The sequence below is a fragment of the Zychaea mexicana genome (assembly GCF_025766255.1).
Source record: "Zychaea mexicana strain RSA 1403 chromosome Unknown BDB00scaffold_57, whole genome shotgun sequence".
NCBI lineage: Eukaryota > Fungi > Mucoromycota > Mucoromycetes > Mucorales > Lichtheimiaceae > Zychaea > Zychaea mexicana.
Window position 1 is genome coordinate 66796 of NW_026516720.1, and position 18609 is coordinate 85404.

The 18609-nt window shown below is 41.4% G+C and overlaps 8 protein-coding genes across 8 annotated transcripts; 7 read left to right on the forward strand and 1 right to left on the reverse strand.

Annotated features, from left to right (window-relative positions):
* Nucleotides 1-181: 181 nt before the first annotated feature.
* Nucleotides 182-1057, reverse strand: BDB00DRAFT_832381 (uncharacterized protein). Its single transcript, XM_053124204.1, has one exon. It carries the CDS (start codon nt 731-733, stop codon nt 350-352), a length of 384 nt encoding a protein of 127 aa, XP_052977750.1. The 5' UTR covers nt 734-1057; the 3' UTR covers nt 182-349.
* Nucleotides 998-1934, forward strand: BDB00DRAFT_832382 (uncharacterized protein). Its single transcript, XM_053124205.1, has one exon. The coding sequence runs from the start codon at nt 1012-1014 to the stop codon at nt 1543-1545; it is 534 nt and encodes a 177-aa protein (XP_052977751.1). The 5' UTR covers nt 998-1011; the 3' UTR covers nt 1546-1934.
* A 258-nt stretch (nt 1935-2192) lies between these two features.
* BDB00DRAFT_883797 (Dynamin central region-domain-containing protein) lies at nt 2193-5620 on the forward strand (the record flags this gene model as incomplete). The annotated part of the gene is made up of 13 exons (XM_053128266.1): nt 2193-2217; nt 2357-2526; nt 2729-2927; nt 3023-3108; nt 3232-3493; nt 3598-3758; nt 3853-4191; nt 4312-4461; nt 4575-4684; nt 4785-5046; nt 5126-5192; nt 5286-5497; nt 5582-5620. The coding sequence occupies 13 exons, from the start codon at nt 2193-2195 to the stop codon at nt 5618-5620; spliced, it is 2082 nt and encodes a 693-aa protein (XP_052977752.1).
* Nucleotides 5621-6842: 1222 nt separating this feature from the next.
* On the forward strand, nt 6843-7171 carry BDB00DRAFT_766978 (40S ribosomal protein S27; the record flags this gene model as incomplete). Its single annotated transcript, XM_053119633.1, has 2 exons — nt 6843-6951; nt 7053-7171. Coding segments are annotated over 2 exons (228 nt in total), but the record flags the coding sequence as incomplete, so codon positions are not given.
* A 2909-nt stretch (nt 7172-10080) lies between these two features.
* BDB00DRAFT_484467 (uncharacterized protein) lies at nt 10081-10852 on the forward strand. The gene has a single exon (XM_053117561.1). It carries the CDS (start codon nt 10161-10163, stop codon nt 10662-10664), a length of 504 nt encoding a protein of 167 aa, XP_052977754.1. The 5' UTR covers nt 10081-10160; the 3' UTR covers nt 10665-10852.
* Nucleotides 10853-11898: 1046 nt separating this feature from the next.
* BDB00DRAFT_789482 (uncharacterized protein) lies at nt 11899-13122 on the forward strand (the record flags this gene model as incomplete). The annotated part of the gene is made up of 3 exons (XM_053120877.1): nt 11899-12283; nt 12389-12824; nt 12930-13122. 3 exons carry the CDS (start codon nt 11899-11901, stop codon nt 13120-13122), a joined length of 1014 nt encoding a protein of 337 aa, XP_052977755.1.
* Nucleotides 13123-13321: 199 nt separating this feature from the next.
* BDB00DRAFT_874225 (aspartic peptidase domain-containing protein) lies at nt 13322-14792 on the forward strand (the record flags this gene model as incomplete). The annotated part of the gene is made up of 2 exons (XM_053127202.1): nt 13322-13655; nt 13813-14792. 2 exons carry the CDS (start codon nt 13322-13324, stop codon nt 14790-14792), a joined length of 1314 nt encoding a protein of 437 aa, XP_052977756.1.
* Nucleotides 14793-16035: 1243 nt separating this feature from the next.
* BDB00DRAFT_874226 (cytochrome P450) lies at nt 16036-18425 on the forward strand (the record flags this gene model as incomplete). Its single annotated transcript, XM_053127203.1, has 10 exons — nt 16036-16274; nt 16402-16475; nt 16556-16592; nt 16672-16715; nt 16789-16866; nt 17042-17147; nt 17218-17748; nt 17822-17932; nt 18040-18196; nt 18273-18425. 10 exons carry the CDS (start codon nt 16036-16038, stop codon nt 18423-18425), a joined length of 1530 nt encoding a protein of 509 aa, XP_052977757.1.
* Nucleotides 18426-18609: the final 184 nt, after the last annotated feature.

The following is an 18609-nucleotide window of genomic DNA, read 5'->3' on the forward strand; positions in this document are numbered from 1 at the left end:
AAAGGGAAACTCACAGTCGAAGTTTGTTGTCGATCCTAATTGTATGGCTGGCAGCAGCAGCAGCATAATAGACAAAAACAGTAGTACGCTGTTAAAATATGGTAATAAGTCGGATTGTGTCATGGGCTAGAAAAGACGTAAGTGACGGGAGCGAGTCGGGTGTACACGCACACACTTGAAACGAACAGCAGGCTCCATTATCTAAATCGGGCTTTGTTTACCTTCACGAGTGGAAGGCTGTTGTTGTTGTTGTTATGGTGTGTGCATCTTTCCTTTTCTCTCACGTTCTTCCTTTCTTCTCTCTCTCTTTCTTCCTCTTCGTCTATCTTTTGCCTTCCTGCCCGCCTATTTAATAGTTGGATGTTTGGACGCCCTGGTCAGCGTCATTCTTTCTCCGGAGATCAATACGATTATTACTATCACCAACAACAGCAGCAGCAACAACAACAACAACAACAACAACAGCCTTACGCTTCTTCTTCTTCTTCTTTTGACTACCATAACAACATGATGGCCGCACAGCAACCACAACAACAACAGCAACCGCCACCACAACCAGACATGTCGCAAAATCAACAAGTCCCGACAACTCCTCCACAGCAACAACAGCAGCAGTATCAACAAGCGCAGACACAACAAGCTGCCGCCGCTCCCCAACCACCTCCTTCCGCTGCAGGTGCGGGAGCAGCAGCTGCTGCTGCTGCAAACATGGAACAACACGCACAGCAAGCATACCAGTCTTCGGGTGGAGGAATTTTTGATACGTTACGACGCAAAGTACGTGAAGCAGCCGGTCGTGCGCAAGGATATGATCCTTACCAATACAGTCGGTATGCAGCCATGATGACACCGGGCGGAGCAGCTGCTATGTTTCAGCAACCAGGCATGATGGATCCAAACATGGCCATGATGCAACAGCAGCAACAAATGCAACAACAACAACAGCAACAACAGCAGCAACAAATGATGATGATGATGCAACAGCAGCAGCAGCAACAGCAACAGCAACAAATGGCAGCGGCTGCTACGATGACGGCATATCAGCAGCCTAATATGATGGGAATGATGCCGGGACAACAACCGGGAATGATGGACCCGGGAACGATGGCCATGATGCAGCAGCAGCAACAACAGCAGCAACAAATGATGGCAGCGATGAATCCGGCAATGAATTCAATGTATCCGCAAACGCCAGGCGCTGGCATGATGGCAGGCGTAGGTGGCTTTATGAATCCTCAAGCATTTGGAGCAGCTAACCCAATGATGATGCAGATGCAACAACAGCCACCGTACATGGGAGCAGCAGGGGCAGCAGGCGGAATGATGATGCCAGGCCAGCCCTACGACTATTTCGGCGCTGCTGGTGCGCAGTATGACCCATACGCAGCCTATGCCCAGCAAATGCCAGGTTATGGTGCTGGCATGTACACGTCAGGCATGGGCCCGATGTCCATGTACGATCCAACTTATGGACGACGGTATCTACCAGAGCGCAATTATATCAGTTCGGTAAAAGATCTCTGGCAAAGCAATTACATGTATTAAAGCTCTTTTTATTTTGTTTGTTTTCAGATAAAAAAAAGTCCACCTCACTACTACCATCCATATACTATCGTCATCGCCCATCTCATCATCATTTTTTTCTGTCTTGTCTTTTGTTCGTCGACCATATCATTATCTCTTACACAAAAAGAAGAAAGAAAACTTGCCTCCTCCTCCTCCTCTCAACATGTTCCTCTACTTTTTGTTCTTTCTTTCATATACTATCTCGTCTGTCTTTTGTACATCTACTACATATAACAACAACAATCCCAATTGTACCTACTATATACAACACCTACATAAATTTGGATACACAAACAAAGCTATGCAGTACGTAATACGTAGAATGACATAAACATATGCTCATATATTAAAACCTTAATGATAAGTTTGGTCCTCGTATTTATGTAGTAATTCTGGATGGCGGTGAACAATGAGCTCTAATATAGATAAGCAGAGAGAAGCTTCTCGCCACCTGCGTTACATATCGGAGTGAACTTGCCTTATTAGATATGTCACTTTCAGGTCTGAGTTTCAGACAGAGGCGACGTGCTTGGTTGGCCTTCTCTGCTCTGGGCTGTGTTGTTCCTTGTTCAACCTTCCTTCTTCTTTTTTTTATACTTTACAGTTTTTTTTAAACTCTTCAAGTTATGGATACCCATCTGATTAAGACTGGTACTTGCTCATTATTTTCTGGAAAGGAGGCGCTATACACACTAGTGTGCAATTCCGTTATGGATGGAGTCCAGTTGCCTAACATAAAATGAATGACGCGGGTTATGTGCGGGGATAATTCTCTACTCTTCTTTTTTAGTGAACAAATTGCAGGATGCTTTTTCGACAGTTGGTGTTCACAATCCCGTCGATTTGCCACAAATCTCCGTCATTGGATCGCAATCCAGTGGTAAAAGTTCGGTTTTAGAAAATATCGTCGGACGAGATTTCCTTCCTCGTGGTACTGGCATTGTCACTCGTCGTCCCTTGGTAAAGTAGTAGTATGCCTGTGGAGGCATTTTCCTTTTCTTATTCTTGGCCCATCCCCCGGGTGGAAAAGTCTGAGAGTGGAAGATGGGATGGGGGAAAGGTGGTGGAAGGGCTCGGCGCCGAGGAAAGGGAGGGGGGGAGCGAGAGGTATACATGCCAAGAGTAAGTTTCAAAAGTGCTGATAATATTTCGATTTTTCAAGGTGTTGCAACTTATCAATCGAGCACCGTCGGGTGAAAAGCCTACTAATGGTGCCCCTAATGGCAGCAGCACGGATTCCGAAGAAAACCCGGACGAATGGGGAGAATTTCTTCATTTGCCTGGACAAAAGTTCTATAACTTTGACAAGATTAGAGAAGAAATTGTCAAGGACACTGAACTCAAGACTGGCAAAAACTTGGGTATGAAGAAGAAGAACAACGGCAACTCTTTCCCAGATAAAAGAAAAGAGATACAGAAATCAAACTTTGCTTTCTTTCTATTGTTGTCAATGTAGGCATTTCTCCACAACCTATCAATCTGAGAATCTTCTCACCAAACGTGTTGACACTGACATTGATCGATTTGCCCGGTCTTACCAAGGTATTGTATTATAACACAATGCTAGCAAACTCAGGAACAGGACGATTGGAAGATTGAGTGCGACATACTCAATGTGTAGCGATGATAACAATGTTGTTACTGACGTAACGAATCCACACCCAGGTGCCAGTTGGTGACCAACCCAAGGATATCGAAAAGCAAATCAAAGAAATGATTCTCAAGTACATCACCAAGCCTAACGCGATTATTCTTGCTGTTACTGCTGCCAACAGTGACCTTGCCAACTCGGACGGCTTAAAACTTGCTCGCGAAGTCGATCCTGAGGGTCTTCGTACTATTGGTGTCTTGACAAAGATCGATCTTATGGACCAAGGCACCGATGTTATTGACATCTTGGCGGGTCGCGTGATTCCGCTACGTCTTGGTAAATACTAAATCTTGGTCTTTTTTAAATATAAATTTCTTTTCGCCAAGGTCAAAGGTAACTATGACACATATATCCTCATAACGGCTTTTATTCTTTTTTAGGCTATGTTCCTGTTGTGAATCGTGGCCAGCGTGATATCGAAACCAAAAAGTCGATTAGCAAGGCTTTGGATGGCGAGCGTGATTATTTCGAAAATCATCCATCTTATCGCAGCAAGGCTCAATACTGCGGTACTCCATTCTTGGCACGCAAACTCAACATGGTATATATTTATGCATTTGATCATTATTGAAGGGAGGAAATACCAATTTTGCTTGGAAACAAAAACAGACTTATTTGTCTACAATGCAATATAGATTTTGATGCACCATATTCGCAACACACTGCCGGAAATAAAGGCCAAGATCCAATCTGCTTTAAGCAAATACCAACTAGAACTTGCACAATTGGGAGATCCTCTTGGCGACAGTTCGTCCAATCAAGCCAACCTGGTGCTCAACATTATCACCGAATTCTGTACCGAGTTCCGCACAATCATTGATGGTAACTCTAACGATTTGTCCAGCTTTGAACTGTCCGGTGGTGCACGTATCAGCTTTGTCTTCCATGAACTCTATGCCAGTGGCATCAAGAGCATTGATCCTCTCGACCAGACAAAGGATGCCGATATTCGTGTCTACTCGTATAACTCTTCAGTAAGTTCAAGCAATTTTTTTTTCGCTCTTGGCGAAAGGAAAGGAAAATAGCACTATTAGCGGCAGTAATAGTAAGTGTTAGATTTCTTTTTCAAATTCTGATATGCTTTGTTTATTTAGGGTTCTTCACCTGCGTTGTTTGTGGCAACCACCGCATTTGAAGTTATCGTCAAGAAGCAGATCAAGCGTTTGGAGGATCCTAGCGTCAAGTGTATCAATATGGTGTACGACGAACTCGTGAGGATCTTGGGACAATTGCTCAACAAACAGGTGACTTTTGAATACAAAAAATATATACACGGATACGCAGGAAGAGAGAGAGAGAGGGTGATTCAAAAGATACAGATTGCTTATTATGAATCGAACCCCCTATTTGTATATAGCAGTTCTTCAAGCGATTCCCAACTCTCAAAGACAAGTTCTATCAAGTGGTTCTTGCTTATTTCAAAAAGGCTTTAGTTCCTGCGACAAAGCTTGTATCGGACTTGGTCAAGTAAGTATTAAAAATGAAAGACACAAAATTGTACATTCTTCTGATGTGCGGAAAAGGCTTTGAGGATACCGACACTGATTCTATTTGTCGATTACATTAGCATGGAATCATGCTATATCAACACTGCACATCCAGACTTCCTCAATGGTCATCAGGCTATTGCTATGGTGAATGACCAACTTTCTGGCAGACAGCAACAGCAGCAACACCCGACTCAAGATCATTCAAAAACTAACAAACAGCTGACAGCACTGCAAACGAGTCCCAGCACTCCCAGTGCTGATTCCAACGAAAATGGATTCTTCGGTAGCTTCTTCTCGGGACCCAAGAAGAGCAAAAAGACGAGTGGTTTGATGGAACCTGTAAATATTTCTTACCATCTGTAAATATATAGTTTAGTGCTCTCGGTTTTTTCTCTAACTTATTACGTTATATATGTAGCCACCACCATCGCTTAAGGCTACCGGTGCCTTGTCAGAACGCGAATACATGGAGGTCGAAGTTATCAGTAAGTTAATTTAATTGGGTACAAATGGAAAAAGACATAGGACATTTTCTCAGTTTGATGGGTTGCCCTAACCTTGTTTTTAACAATAATTAGAACTCTTGATCCAATCCTACTTTAACATTGTTAAGCGTACCATGGTCGACATGGTTCCAAAGGCTATCATGCTCAACCTTGTAAATCGTGCCAAGGAAGGACTCCAGCGTGAGCTTCTCGCAGAGCTTTACAAGGCGGATGTATTGGATGATTTGTTGCAAGAGTCTGAATTCACGCAACAGAGAAGGAAAGAATGCAAGAAGATGATAGAGGTAAATTGTTGAGAAAGAGAGAGAGAGGTTCCATATAATATTTTTTCAGGTGGATTCAATTACTAACTTTTTGTTCTAATCCAGGCATTGCAAAAGGCAGACGAGATTGTTGGATCAGTGTAGAGAAAAAATTGCATATTAAATATGAGATATATATATCTATAATATAACACGAAACAGTCATTTTATATTCCCCCCCACAGCCAATCCTTTTCTCTACATTTGCATCTGTTATACATTCTTATACACAATTACACATTCTCTTTTTTTCTCTTTCATTATCTTGACCGACACATACACGCACCAGCAGCAACAGCACTTACTATACGATGATGATAGTTCACTTACTTTTAATTCATTCTTACAAAAATGGTTACTATATAATGGTTGTGCTGGAAATGGTCACTGATATTAAGAATTTCCATATCGTGTTTACTTGTTTCGTGATATTGTGGGTGCCTTTGTGTGGGGGGGGGAGCATAATCCCTATCAATTCTACTTTTTAATTTAGAGCGAACCAATCCACTGACAAGTTTCTATATGGGGAATTGAAGCTTACTGCGAAACATGTTACCACGACATTATCATTGCTGCGCAGCTAAAACAATAGGACCTCGTCATTGGTGATAGAAACGGTGGTTGCTGCGAGAAAATTTAAGGTGTAAGGTGTGTTTGTGTATGGGAAGAAGACAGAACGACTTGTAGGATGTTCAAGTTCGCGCAGCAGCTGAGAGCACGCGACCCCCCGAGCCGCAGTAAGTCGGAGAAAAAAGAATCCGATATATTGAACCGATGGGCAATCGAGGACCCTTCCTTTTTCTGAGCCTTTTACAAGATGACTGTAAGTTTGAAGAAAAAAAGGATGATGGGTTGGGAAGGGTCTCCAATATAGCAAGACAAGCAGAAAGAAGAAGAAAAGGACGATGGATGATCAGACAAATGCAACGGATGGATAAATCTTTATGGATGGATGAAAAACACGGAACGGATTATCGAGGCTTTACATTGACACCGACACGATTTCGAAAATTCTACCAAAACGTATACACCCACAACCACTTACAGAGAATACCAGCAAGCAGGACAGCAAATAAGAAAACCTGCCACGCATAACATACCGTGCCGCCGTTAACTACATTACAAAATTACGCGAACGAATTCGAACCCGATCTTTCAATTCCAGAAAAACGAAAACACATTGTCCTTTATCTCTCTTTGCTTGTCTTGAATTGGAAAAGAGATGGGGAGAGCCTTTGCCCTTTTTTTCTTTTATGAGAGCACAGTTCGTGATATTTGGTTCTAATTGACTTTTTTTTTTTAAATCTCATACACACAAAATTTATAGTTGGCTGTTGACCTTTTGAATCCCTCTGTTGAGCACGAGAAGCGCTGCCACAAGAAGAAGAGACTCGTAGCTTCTCCCAACTCGTACTTCATGGATGTCAAGTGCCCTGGTATGTTTTCGCAGAAGAAACAAAAAGAGGGAGTTAATGAGTGTTAGGACATGTAAGCATGCTCATTTATGATTTTTTCTTCTGTATATGACAATGTATAGGCTGCTTGAACATTAGCACCGTCTTCAGCCACGCCCAGACTGTTGTTTTGTGCTCGTCTTGCGGCACCGTCCTCTGCCAGCCCACTGGTGGTCGTGCTCGTTTGACTGAAGGTAAATAATTATAAAAGTTGATACAAAATCAGAGAAGAGGGGCGAGAGGAGAGATACGCAAAGAACAATTGGGGAGGGGGGCATATATGAAATCCAGGAACTCATTTTGTCTTTTTTAAACGTACGTCTATTATATTTATTACCTTATGTAAATATCCGTATTGTTTTATCTGCACAATAGGTTCCTCTTTCCGCAGAAAGATTAACTAAAAAAAGCGCTCAAATACATATTTCGTCCTTGAAATCCATCCACAATCCAAAAGTTTCTTTTAGAGTAAAGCTCGTCTATTCGTTGTTTTTCATATGAATATTGCTTTACTTTCAATTGTATAAACATTTGCATAATTGCTTCCTTTTCTCCTTTTTCTCTTATTATTCATGTGTATGTGTATCTGACTGAGGACAAAGAGCGATATAGTGGGAAGAGAGCGGCATTATCATTTTAATGTGCGGATTACACAATCAAAGCTTTACTAGGATTGTCTCATTGAAGCGTGTTTAAGCTGTTCACTAGTATTTCGTCAGCTTTGCATGTTGAGTGGACAGTGTATGTCAGTGTCTGGCGACGAGATCCATATTCATTTTGACTATTGGTAAAATCTCCACCCGTGGAAGTGATGACTGGTATCAGAGAGACGCGCTAACTGTCTCTTTCCTTGTATAAGTTGTTATAGTTATGCCCGACATATATTATGTATTCGCCACCACCAGGATCCAGCAGCTCTATGACTGAATAGAACAGAAAAGGCTCATTATTAGGCAGTTCTAAATTAAATGAACTGCTGCTATATTTAGCCTCATGATACATAGTATGATACCTGCAAAGCAATGTTTGAATGATGAGTGATGGACGGTGAATAAAAGAAGAGAAATATAGACCATATTAAATATTAAATATGGCATGACTGAGAATGTCATTAAATAGGCTCAAAACGGAAGCGGCATCATTTGTCCAATCTAATTATTACTGCACTGCCCTGATAAAGCAGTATCCATAAGTATAATAGAGGTTACGGATCCGGCTGAAGAACAGCAATCGCATCCCGTTTATAATCGCCAATGTTTCAAATTTTCGATGTTTTAAACGTCCGCCTTTGTATTGCTACGCCTTTGTGCCTATGCGACTTCATTATTATTTGAAGAGAACTTGCGGACCTCTCTATGCGTTTCTTCTCCAGACTTATTGTGGCTGTATGCTTCAAATAATCTGCTCCACTGGTCACTCAGGTCACCAAATGCACAGCCAAATTTTCTGGCAGAGTCACGGGCTGGTCACAGAAAAATACCTGTGTATTATCGACTTTTTACTAGCAAAGACACCAAATACGGCACGCAATTCTATTGGCTGAGAACGATCCTGGCTTTAAATCCGGCATAAAGTTCAGTGTTTCAAATTTATACAGCCTCAGCCAAAAACCGGTATTATTTGATTATGGCAAAATACGTTGAGTATCGTGGATACCAAGGTGCATATCTTCCTCCATACTCTCCTGAGCTTAACCCATAAAGCAATTTGGGTCTGTTGCAAAGCGCAAGATTAAACGCCAACGATTCTTACAGCAAGAGAGAAGAGACCTTATCAACAAGAATCCGTGAAGCATGTAATAGTGTAAAACCTACAGACTTTATTGGGTTTATTTATCATCCACACAGATATTAGATAAGTGTCGTGGAAAAGAGAATCTGTAAGCTCATGACCGCAACAGGTATTAATGAATACAGTAAGGAAATAGTCGTAAGAATAAAAGGTAAGTGAATGCTTTCTGTTATAAGTTAATTAGCGAAACGTTATGTCCAAAATTGTCTTCATCTGACAGCTTGGAGCGACGGAAGCGGTATAAACTGTATGGGTTGTAAAGTTTCGGTTGGATGGTTTCTTGGTGTTGAGTGGCTGAAGGCAAGTTCTCTCACGTCTGTCGAGTCGAGATGATATAGTGGTAGCGGTTATCTTCATTGGATGAGACAATAGCATAAAAGATAAACATGTAACTTGTTTATCTCATTGATCTTCAAATAATGTCAAACACTGCTTTATACATGAAATCATAAGAACAATGCCTGACGTTCATAAGATAGAAATGCGTTCGTTTTTGATTGGTCTATCATTATTCGTCATATTCGAAATTACGGGCAGAAACATGAGTCAACCACGATGAAGAGAACTTTAAGAGCACAATTATAAAGACCTATTAGATATACTTTAATGGCCGTTATCAAGATGTGCGTCTCGATATCATACACAAGGAAGAACTGGGGTTGGTGCCCAAAATTCGATCCTGTCTCCGCTTTTTATTGTGACCTGTAATAAAATGAAGACACAGAAAACGACCTTTATTTGATATGTTAGAAGGTAGAACATAATTTATGGTTTGAATAAAATATACTTACCAGTACTATAGACTGGTCAAAGGTACAAATATGTGTATAGAATTAAGGGTGCGTGGCTAACAATGAAGTAGTAGAAATAAAGAATTGCGAAAGTCACGTGTACTACTAATATGCAGAGTTGCTGAAATAGTAAAAGCACTATTTGAAACCCGCTACGCATCAATTGCTCAGTTGAGCATACAAACTCTTTTCTCTTCTTCATAAACACCAACAATGGATGCCATAAATAAATCACATTGCCTCTTGGAAGGATCGACAGTCATTTTATTTCAAGTTTATTAGTGAATCTTATAAAGGAGATGTCGTCAAGGAATTTGTTGGTGAGGAAGATTTTAATGAAGTAAATTACAAGAATTTTGGAAAGGCAAAATTGGTCGATTATCTGAAGCTAAGGTTTGTCAGCATATTATTTACCTTGTAAAGTAACTACCAAGCGATCTGTATAGAATTTCTAGGACGATGTTTGTATCTCAGATTGGGTTGACTTATATTTGACTTATATGAAGAATGTACCAAGGTAAAACTTTTATTTTTATAAAATTATAATAACTATAATATAGTGCATCGGGCCAACTAATTCGAACGTCAATACTACAGGCTCTTGTTCAAATGGAGAAAAAGCAAATGAAAAAGAAATGTTGCAAAGTCGTATACAAAAGAAACAAGCAAACTTGGGCGATCACTAGTGGTAAGCATTTTCTCACTAGTACTAAATTCAAAAAGATACAAACATTATTTTATATATCTTTTCTATTATATTTGTCTTCACAGGAGGCTCAGGACAGTGATGATGATACTAGTAGTTCACAGAGCACCAACACTGAAAGTTATCAACCTAGCTCCAGTTCTGGTGCATCAGCCCTGGTGTCCAAAAAGCACTGTATAATTATATGGTTGGAGAGGTACTTGATTCGTACGAGTTGCCAGATGGTGATGTATGTTAAAGGTGCACAATGTGTACGTGGCACTTTCCGCGCTAATGATATTTACATGGTTTTTTGTCTAGCCTATGCGACTTTTATCGGCCTTTTTGATAAACAAGGTTCAGCAATCATATCGGTATGGTGTGCAACTGGCATTGTCTCGGTCATATGTGCTTGGGGTAATGAATAACAACTAGCAGCCATGTACAGCTTCATTTAACTCTATATATACACTGTATATATGTACTTCTTTCAGATTGACTACTGACTAAAATGGAAAGATCAATACAATGATCAACACTACAGCTGTTTGTGGGTTGAGTTGTTTTTTGCTATGGGGGTTTGCTTACGATTGTGGTACACTCATGGCTTTTGCAGTTATCTATGGTCTATTCTCAGGGTCATTCCTCGCCTTATATAAGAAGCTCACCTGTCAGGTTTTCTTCCTATCTTCCGAGTAGACTACTCATCAGTACATGACCGTATTATACTTGCACAAGCAATTGTTTTTACATATACTGTTAATAACTATAATGATGCGGGTTGCTCCTGTCATGTTGCTTATCGCTGGCAGCATCGGCAACAGGCATGATGGTGACAACAAATTCTCTCGGTAATTTGACGACGACAATGGCAAGCGCTATCAAATTAGCCAGTGTCATTGAGACGTATAAGCTCATCTGCGGTTTGCCATGCATTGCTTCGACTATACTAATTACGATATTAGAGTATCGAATTATCCAAAGAATATTTGTCGCAACTCAGTGTATTCATTCTCTTGTACAAATGTAATAGTGGTAGTATAACCGAAAGATGGTCACTTCCCAAAATCTTTACACTAAAGAATCCCACACTGTCACAACAACCAAAAGCAAATGTAGAAGCTATGACCATGTGGGGTTATCAATAAAACAACAGGTCCATCAGCATTAATATGTACACCAGCTCAGCAAGCAATATTGCTCATTATATACTTTAACTTAATGCTAAAAAAAAGGCTTCAGCATACCCTTCATGTAGCTTCTGTCAGTTACATAACGCATTATCGATGGAAAACAGTTCGGCGTAAAAAGAAATACGTCATTTTGATTTCCTTTTCTATTTGTTTGTTTGTCATGTGTTTACATAACACGATGTAAACGACTCAATTTTTTCTTTTCCTCGCTGGAAACACTTCTTTTTAAAATGAGTATGGTACAAGTCTCTCGGGTCTCGTTTACTAGAGACGGTGCTACTACTACTACTACTACTACTACTACTACTACTACTTTTACTTTCTACTTTTAGACTGCAAACCGGAACGTGCGGAGATAAATGCGGATCACACTTTAACCGAGCCCGTGCGAAATATAGAAGGAAGAATTTAATTCCTTTTCGTCGTACAGTTCCTGTCTCTATCTTTGATACAGTCAGCCACACCTACCATGCCGCGAGAAGAAGTGATAGACGTTGTCAGAGACGAGCGAACGCCCCTTTTGCAACAACAACAACAGCAGCAGCAATCAGAACCACACAATGCGAAATCAGAAGCATTAGGCCTTCTCTTAATGACGCTCTCCGCTTTGGCATTTTCTACAATGTCTCTTTGCGTCAAATTGAGCGGTGCTCAATTCCCTTCATTTGAGATCGTGTTGGCACGATCGATCGTCCAAGCCGGCCTCGGTATTATTGGCAGTATGTGGATTGGCATCAATCCGTTTGGTCGAAAGAGTGTACGCAAATGGCTTGCTCTCAGAGGCACTGTCGGTTCTTTTGGATTGGCCTTGTTCTTTTACAGTATTACACAACTGCCCCTTGCAGATGCAACTGGTTAGTATATCTATTTTATACCGGAGGTGTGTGTGTGTGGACACACCTGGGCAATCATCCTTGCTGATCCCCCCCTCACATCAAATCATTGGAAATATATTACAGTGATCTTCTTCCTCAATCCCACGTTCACGGCTATCTTGGCTGCTCTCGTCCTTGGTGAACCTTTCGGATGGTTTGAAGGGCTATGCGCAGCACTGTGCATGCTTGGCGCCACTTTGGTATCCAAGCCAGAATTTTTGTTTGGCGACGATCACGACGTCCCGCAAGACTCCACAGCAGCTGGACGCATGTTTGCTATCTTTTGCGCATTGCTTGGTGCTGTCATGTCTGCATTTGCCTATGTCACTGTCCGTAAGATCGGCAAAGGTGCCCATTTCTTGGTTCACACTGTATACTTTGGATTGATTTCATGTGTTATTTCGCCACCTGCTCTCTACATGTTCCAAGAGTTTGTTTGGCCCAAGGGCTGGAAGGAGTATGGCATTCTTTTTATGACTGGTGTCACTGCATTTATTGGCCAGTGTCTACTCAACAAGGGGTAAGTTATTATTAGTGTTGATCTGCATGGTCATCACAATCATCGGATGGATTTACTCACGCGACAACATGATTTTCTGTCATTCAATTTGTATATTGTTTCAAGACTGCAACTTGTTCCTGCTGGACCAGGGACGCTGATGCGTATGAATGATGTCGTGTTTGCCTTTATCTTTGGCATCTGTGTCCTCCATGAATACCCTGATATATTTAGTGTCACTGGTACGCTCATTATTGTTTCCATGACAACAGCCATTGGCTTACGCAAATGGTACAACAGCAAAATCTCTCGAGGATAGAAAAAGCGGGTTCTTTTGTATATCAAGTAGCCTAGTCGGCTAGGCTACCGTCGTCGTACTACATTTTATTTTCTAAATATGTATAATAACAGTAACGAGAGATCTGTCCTTTACGGGAAAATTATAATAAATCAAGCAATAGACAAAAAAGATTCGATTCCTTTTCTTTCCTTTCGTTCCATCCGTGCACATCACCATCATGCGTGGGCTGTATTTTTATTGTTGCCTATTGGTTGCTATCTCGTTCGTTGCCCTACCGGTACCATCCCTTCCTACTCCTCCGTCACTAAACCCAATCGTACTACCTGTACGCCACGTCGCAAAAGGTTCAACTACTGCCAGTCGCCGTCATCTTTTCGAGCGGCGTGGGTCGCTTGACCTTGACATCGCTGGTGAAGGTGGCGCGCTTGCTGTCGAATTAAGCATTGGAACACCAGGCCAGACGTTCATACTTTTATTTGACACTGGCAGCTCAGATACATGGGTGCCAGGACCAAATTGTAGCCAAGATGACGGATGTATTTCAGGACGAGGTATGTATAATGACGATGATTGACCGTCGACGCACGAACCACATGAATATAAAACACTACAGGAAGTCAGATTCCCCACTGCCTGTTGCGGTCCATCAACAGAACTTTACCTTCAACAACTAATTTACATAATCCTGCATATTAATTACCTAAAAAGTATATCGATCGGATCAATCCCGAACGTATGGTACCGTTCCCAAAAACGCCCAATCGTTCAATGCAACCTATGGATCGGGAACGGCGTCCGGGACTTATTTTACCGACACCATCAATTTCAACGTTCATGGTGGTGACACACAGCAGCATTTGGCTAAACAAGTAATGGCAGCAGTTGAAACTTCCGCCGGATCACTTGCACATCAGTCGCCCGTCAGTGACTCTAAACAAATCATGGATGGTGTTTTTGGCGCTGCTTTTCCAGATCTGACAGTCATGGCAGACGGTGGACATGCGTACAACCCTATTCCGCAATCCCTTTATGCAGCAAATCTTATACCATCGCCTATTTTCTCGGTCCAATTCAACGACGGTACTGGTACTGGATCTGTGGTCTTTGGAGGACTTGCTGGCGGTATAGACCCAAAGAAGATGCAATACACCAGCGTCGTTCCTGAAGGTGGCACTTTTCAGCATTGGACCGCTACCGTCAACAGTATCACTGCTAGTAGTAGTAGTGCCACAATCACCGCAAGCGACAAGAAGATCAGGGACCAGAGCACCCTAAACTTTCTATCCAAACCAACTGCTTTCGCTTTCGATACTGGAACGACATTGACTTTATTACCGGCTGATACAGCCAAAGCATTGGTTCGTTCTGTCTGGCCAAACGCTGAACTGCTCTACACCAGCGGCGATACGAGTGGCACTGGTTACTTTCGTATACCTGACTGTTCTAAAAACACACCGACGGGAAACCTTACACTCGAGCTTCCGGGTACCTCGTCGTCAACATTGACACTTTCTGTACCATTCTCGAAACTTGTACAAGCTTACTCTGATGCCAAAAATGATGATTCTTGTCAAGCATTGATCGCAGCCTGGCGAGTTCCTATTATTGGAAATACGTTCATGGCGCACTTTATTACCAGCTTTGACTTTGGAGACAACAAGCGAATTGGCTTTGCCCCAGTTCCTTAATTCTTCCTTTTCCTTTCAGATACAGTACTACATACACATGGAACTTTTCCTTGCCATTTCACCTGGTCCCTCGCTTAACCGTGTTGTCGTTGTATGTATATATATATTCGATTTATACTTACTTCTTTCACCACTATCTTTGTACTACGTACCATATCACATTTGTTTGAGTGCATAATAACAGCATTAAATAAAAGCTACTGTCGTTGTTTAATTACACGTGCTTTGTGTAGGGTAGACGCTTCTGCAATTATTCGACTTGTAGAGAAGAAAGCATCAGTAAATAGAGATTTAACTGAAGAAAATCGATTAACTACTTGACAAAGTCTCGGCATAAGCATGATATAAAAGAGAACCATTAGGTGGAGCTATATATATCGTGTTCTCCCTTCACTAGCATAACTTTTTTTACCCACAGGGTTCTTCAAGTTATTGCACCCCCTCCCATATCACATATTCACATCATCCTGTACCGCAAGGAAGCGACCACATGCCCGCCGGCGCCGGTTCATTCAGTCTTCCACAATAAAAACATAAAATCTAACCTATGTATCGTAGATGATGCTCTGAGCGAAAATCCCTTTAAATAGTCGGCACTCAGTCTGAGTCCACTTAAACCAGAAAAATGTTGGTATTATCATATATATCATACATAGCAGTGCCAGACCAGTAGCATGATATTTACCATATTGTATCTAATAAAGCACCAATGCTTGTTTAAACCGTCGCCATGACTTTTTACCATCTACTCTGTTGGATATTCACGAGGGATCACTCTCTTTTGCGCACGGTCAGCCACACTATTTACAGACAGAATAGAAAGAAGTACGCATTTAGTGGAAAACCACAGTTACGGGTTTGCACCAAATATTGCAAGCATTATCATAATATGGGTTGTAGTATTTTTTCCTACACTTTATATACGATATCTTACTCTAAATACTATCCATTATCCATCGAATCAAAAATGACCTTAATTAAGGAAAGAGCACGTTGTTTGAGGGACGAACGGACACCCTCACAGCAAAAGAAGAGAGGTAAAAATAATAATCGGCCAATTGGCATCTTTAAGTTTCTGGAGCATACATCCATAAAAGGGCAATAACGGATTACAGAATTATATATACGCCGGGGTGGATCACAGCAGGTGCAAACACTCAGCACACACACACATTTAACCCGACCTTTTTTCCCTTCATCACCTTACCTTCTTTTTCTCGTATCGTTTTTTTTTCATAAAGTCATGTCTTCATCGTCTGACGCTTTATTGTTTGTACGTAACGCCACTCTTGCAGGTGCTGCTGCTCTTGGGCTTTTGGCGCTCAAATACAATGATCGAGCCTTATTCACCGAGAAACGAGAGGGTATGCCCTTTGCTCCGGGGGATCCCATTTTTGGTGGCTTGATTCATCAATTGAAAAACAAGAACCGGCTCTTGGACGATATCTTGGATACGATGGAGAAATACAATACATTGACTTTGTGAGTAATAATATATGCTGGTTAGAAACCGGGCGATGAGGGTTTTCTTTTTGTTCTTACCCATCGGTAGTTCAATACAAATAGTCGGATCTTGTAACATGGCAATTCTTTGGTTATGATTTTGTAGCTATGCAACCGCCCTTGGACTGACGCCGAATATCATGACTATCGACCCTCGTAACGTCACCTATTTATTGAAAGGTGAGTGAGTGAGAGGCTAATAAGGATGTTCATTGAGTTGGTATCAGTCTTTCTTTAATTCAAAAATCTTTTTACTATAGATAACTTCTCAAATTATGTAAAGGGCCCTATTATGCTGTAAATATGTCCTTCTTCAGCCCTCACATGCTTCATCTGTTCTTGAAGGATTACGTACTCAGAATTTTACCTTTTTTAGATCGGCTATGGGTGATCTATTTGGCCATGGTATTTTCGTCGCCAGTAAGTGTTAAGCAAGCACTTTTCCTACTTTTTCAACATAATGAGTGTTTGCAAGTCTAACACGATTGTAAAGATGGCGAACAATGGAAATATCAACGGAAGGCTGCCAGTTTGATCTTTAACGTGGTCAATTTCAGAGACCATTTCACAGGTTCGTAGCCAAGTGTTACTTGTTTGGTTTTGCCAGAGGATGCACAATTTTTCTAACGCTTTCGTTTTATTTTCTTTTTGCCCTTGTCTTGTAGAGTATGTATATACCATGCATTGAAACCACGTTTTGTACTAAACTAAACTATGCGTTTTGAATGATAGAGTTTTTGTTAAAGAATTAGAATTCTTGTCACACAAGATTTTTGACAAGAAGGCCGAAAGCGGCAAGCCTATCGACTTTCACGATGTCATCTACAAGTTCACTTTAGACTCGTTCGTCTAGTAAGTCAAAAAAAAAAACCTCGGATTCTTCGTTAACCTATAATTTTGCTAAATATATAATCCACGCAAGTCTCGGCTTTGGCAAACAGATCCATGCCTTGGGCAGCAAAGAAAAAGTCCCCTTTGCAGCATCATTCGATATTTGTCAATCCAACTGCTTTGAACGTTTCATCGATCCATTCACCAACCTTCGCGACGCACTTAGGCCCATTTTCCATCCAGGCTCGCTCCGCATCAAACAGCATCTCAGAGTGATTGATGATTTTGCATATACCTTGATCAGTGAACGACGAGAACAACTAAAGAGCGGCCAAGAATACAAGGACTTGTTGTCACGATTCATGAACGCACGCAATGAGAATAATCAAACACTGGGTGACCGCGAGTTGCGTGACACGGTGTTGAATTTTATCATTGCTGGTCGCGATACAACGGCTCAGGCACTCTCTTGGACATTTTATAATTTGATGCTGCATCCACGCATCGAAGCCAAATTGGTTGCTGAAATTCATGAGTACCTGCCTGTAGAGGATACCATCGAATCATTGGAGGCACCCAAGCTTTATGAAATTATCAAGAAAATGACTTATGCCCATGCTGTGTAAGTAAATAGAGCAATGGGCGCTATTGTGTGAAAGGAGTCTTACCCGGAGAACGTTTTTGTAATTGCATAGTTTTTACGAAGTACTTCGACTCCATCCGTCAGTACCGACAAACGTCAAGGTTGCATTGGAAGATGATGTATTCCCCGATGGCTCACCTGTCAAAAAGGGCGACTCGATAAGGTAGGAATACTACTTACTTTGACTTGAACTGCATGAAGCAGGATATCATGAACGCGAAGAAGCAATCAGCTATTATACTGTCTCACAGTGTTCCCTTATCATTTAAGCTGGAGTCCTTATGCTATGGGTCGATCTCGACAATTGTGGGGTCCTGATGCTCGCTCCTTCCGCCCTGAACGTTGGATTACAGAGACTGGAGGACTTCGTCGCGAAAATGCAGGTCAATGGCCGGCTTTCCATGCAGGACCAAGAATTTGTTTGGGCGTAAGATGACTTTAATCTTTCCTTCAACTGATTTGCAAATATTGATGGCTCACATAATTCGTTGTGTATTTAATAGCAAGAGTTAGCCACGCTTGAAAGTTTGGTGGCGATTGTTATGCTGCTCAAGAGATACAAGTTCTCGCTCGTACCAAACCAGGAGATTACCTATGACATTTCGTTGACACATCCAATGCGATACGGTATGCAAGTGTTTGTCGAACGCCGCTAAAAGGCAAACAGTTTTAAACTTTCTGTATTTTTGCTTGTGTCAGTCATCATTACCACTGTATATCTGTATTAATGAGCTCCCTCATAAGACCCATTCTTTTCATTTGATTGATACTACCAACAATCACATTGTGTCTACTTTTTGGAACTATGGCGAATTACCATGCAATGGGATGTGATTTTGC

Bases quoted from the DNA above. Each gene is read 5' to 3' on its own strand.
- BDB00DRAFT_832381 (XM_053124204.1), bottom strand. From the start codon at position 733: ATGCTTGCTGTGCGTGTTGTTCCATGTTTGCAGCAGCAGCAGCTGCTG.
- BDB00DRAFT_832382 (XM_053124205.1), top strand. From the start codon at position 1,012: ATGGCAGCGGCTGCTACGATGACGGCATATCAGCAGCCTAATATGATG.
- BDB00DRAFT_484467 (XM_053117561.1), top strand. From the start codon at position 10,161: ATGGAGAAAAAGCAAATGAAAAAGAAATGTTGCAAAGTCGTATACAAA.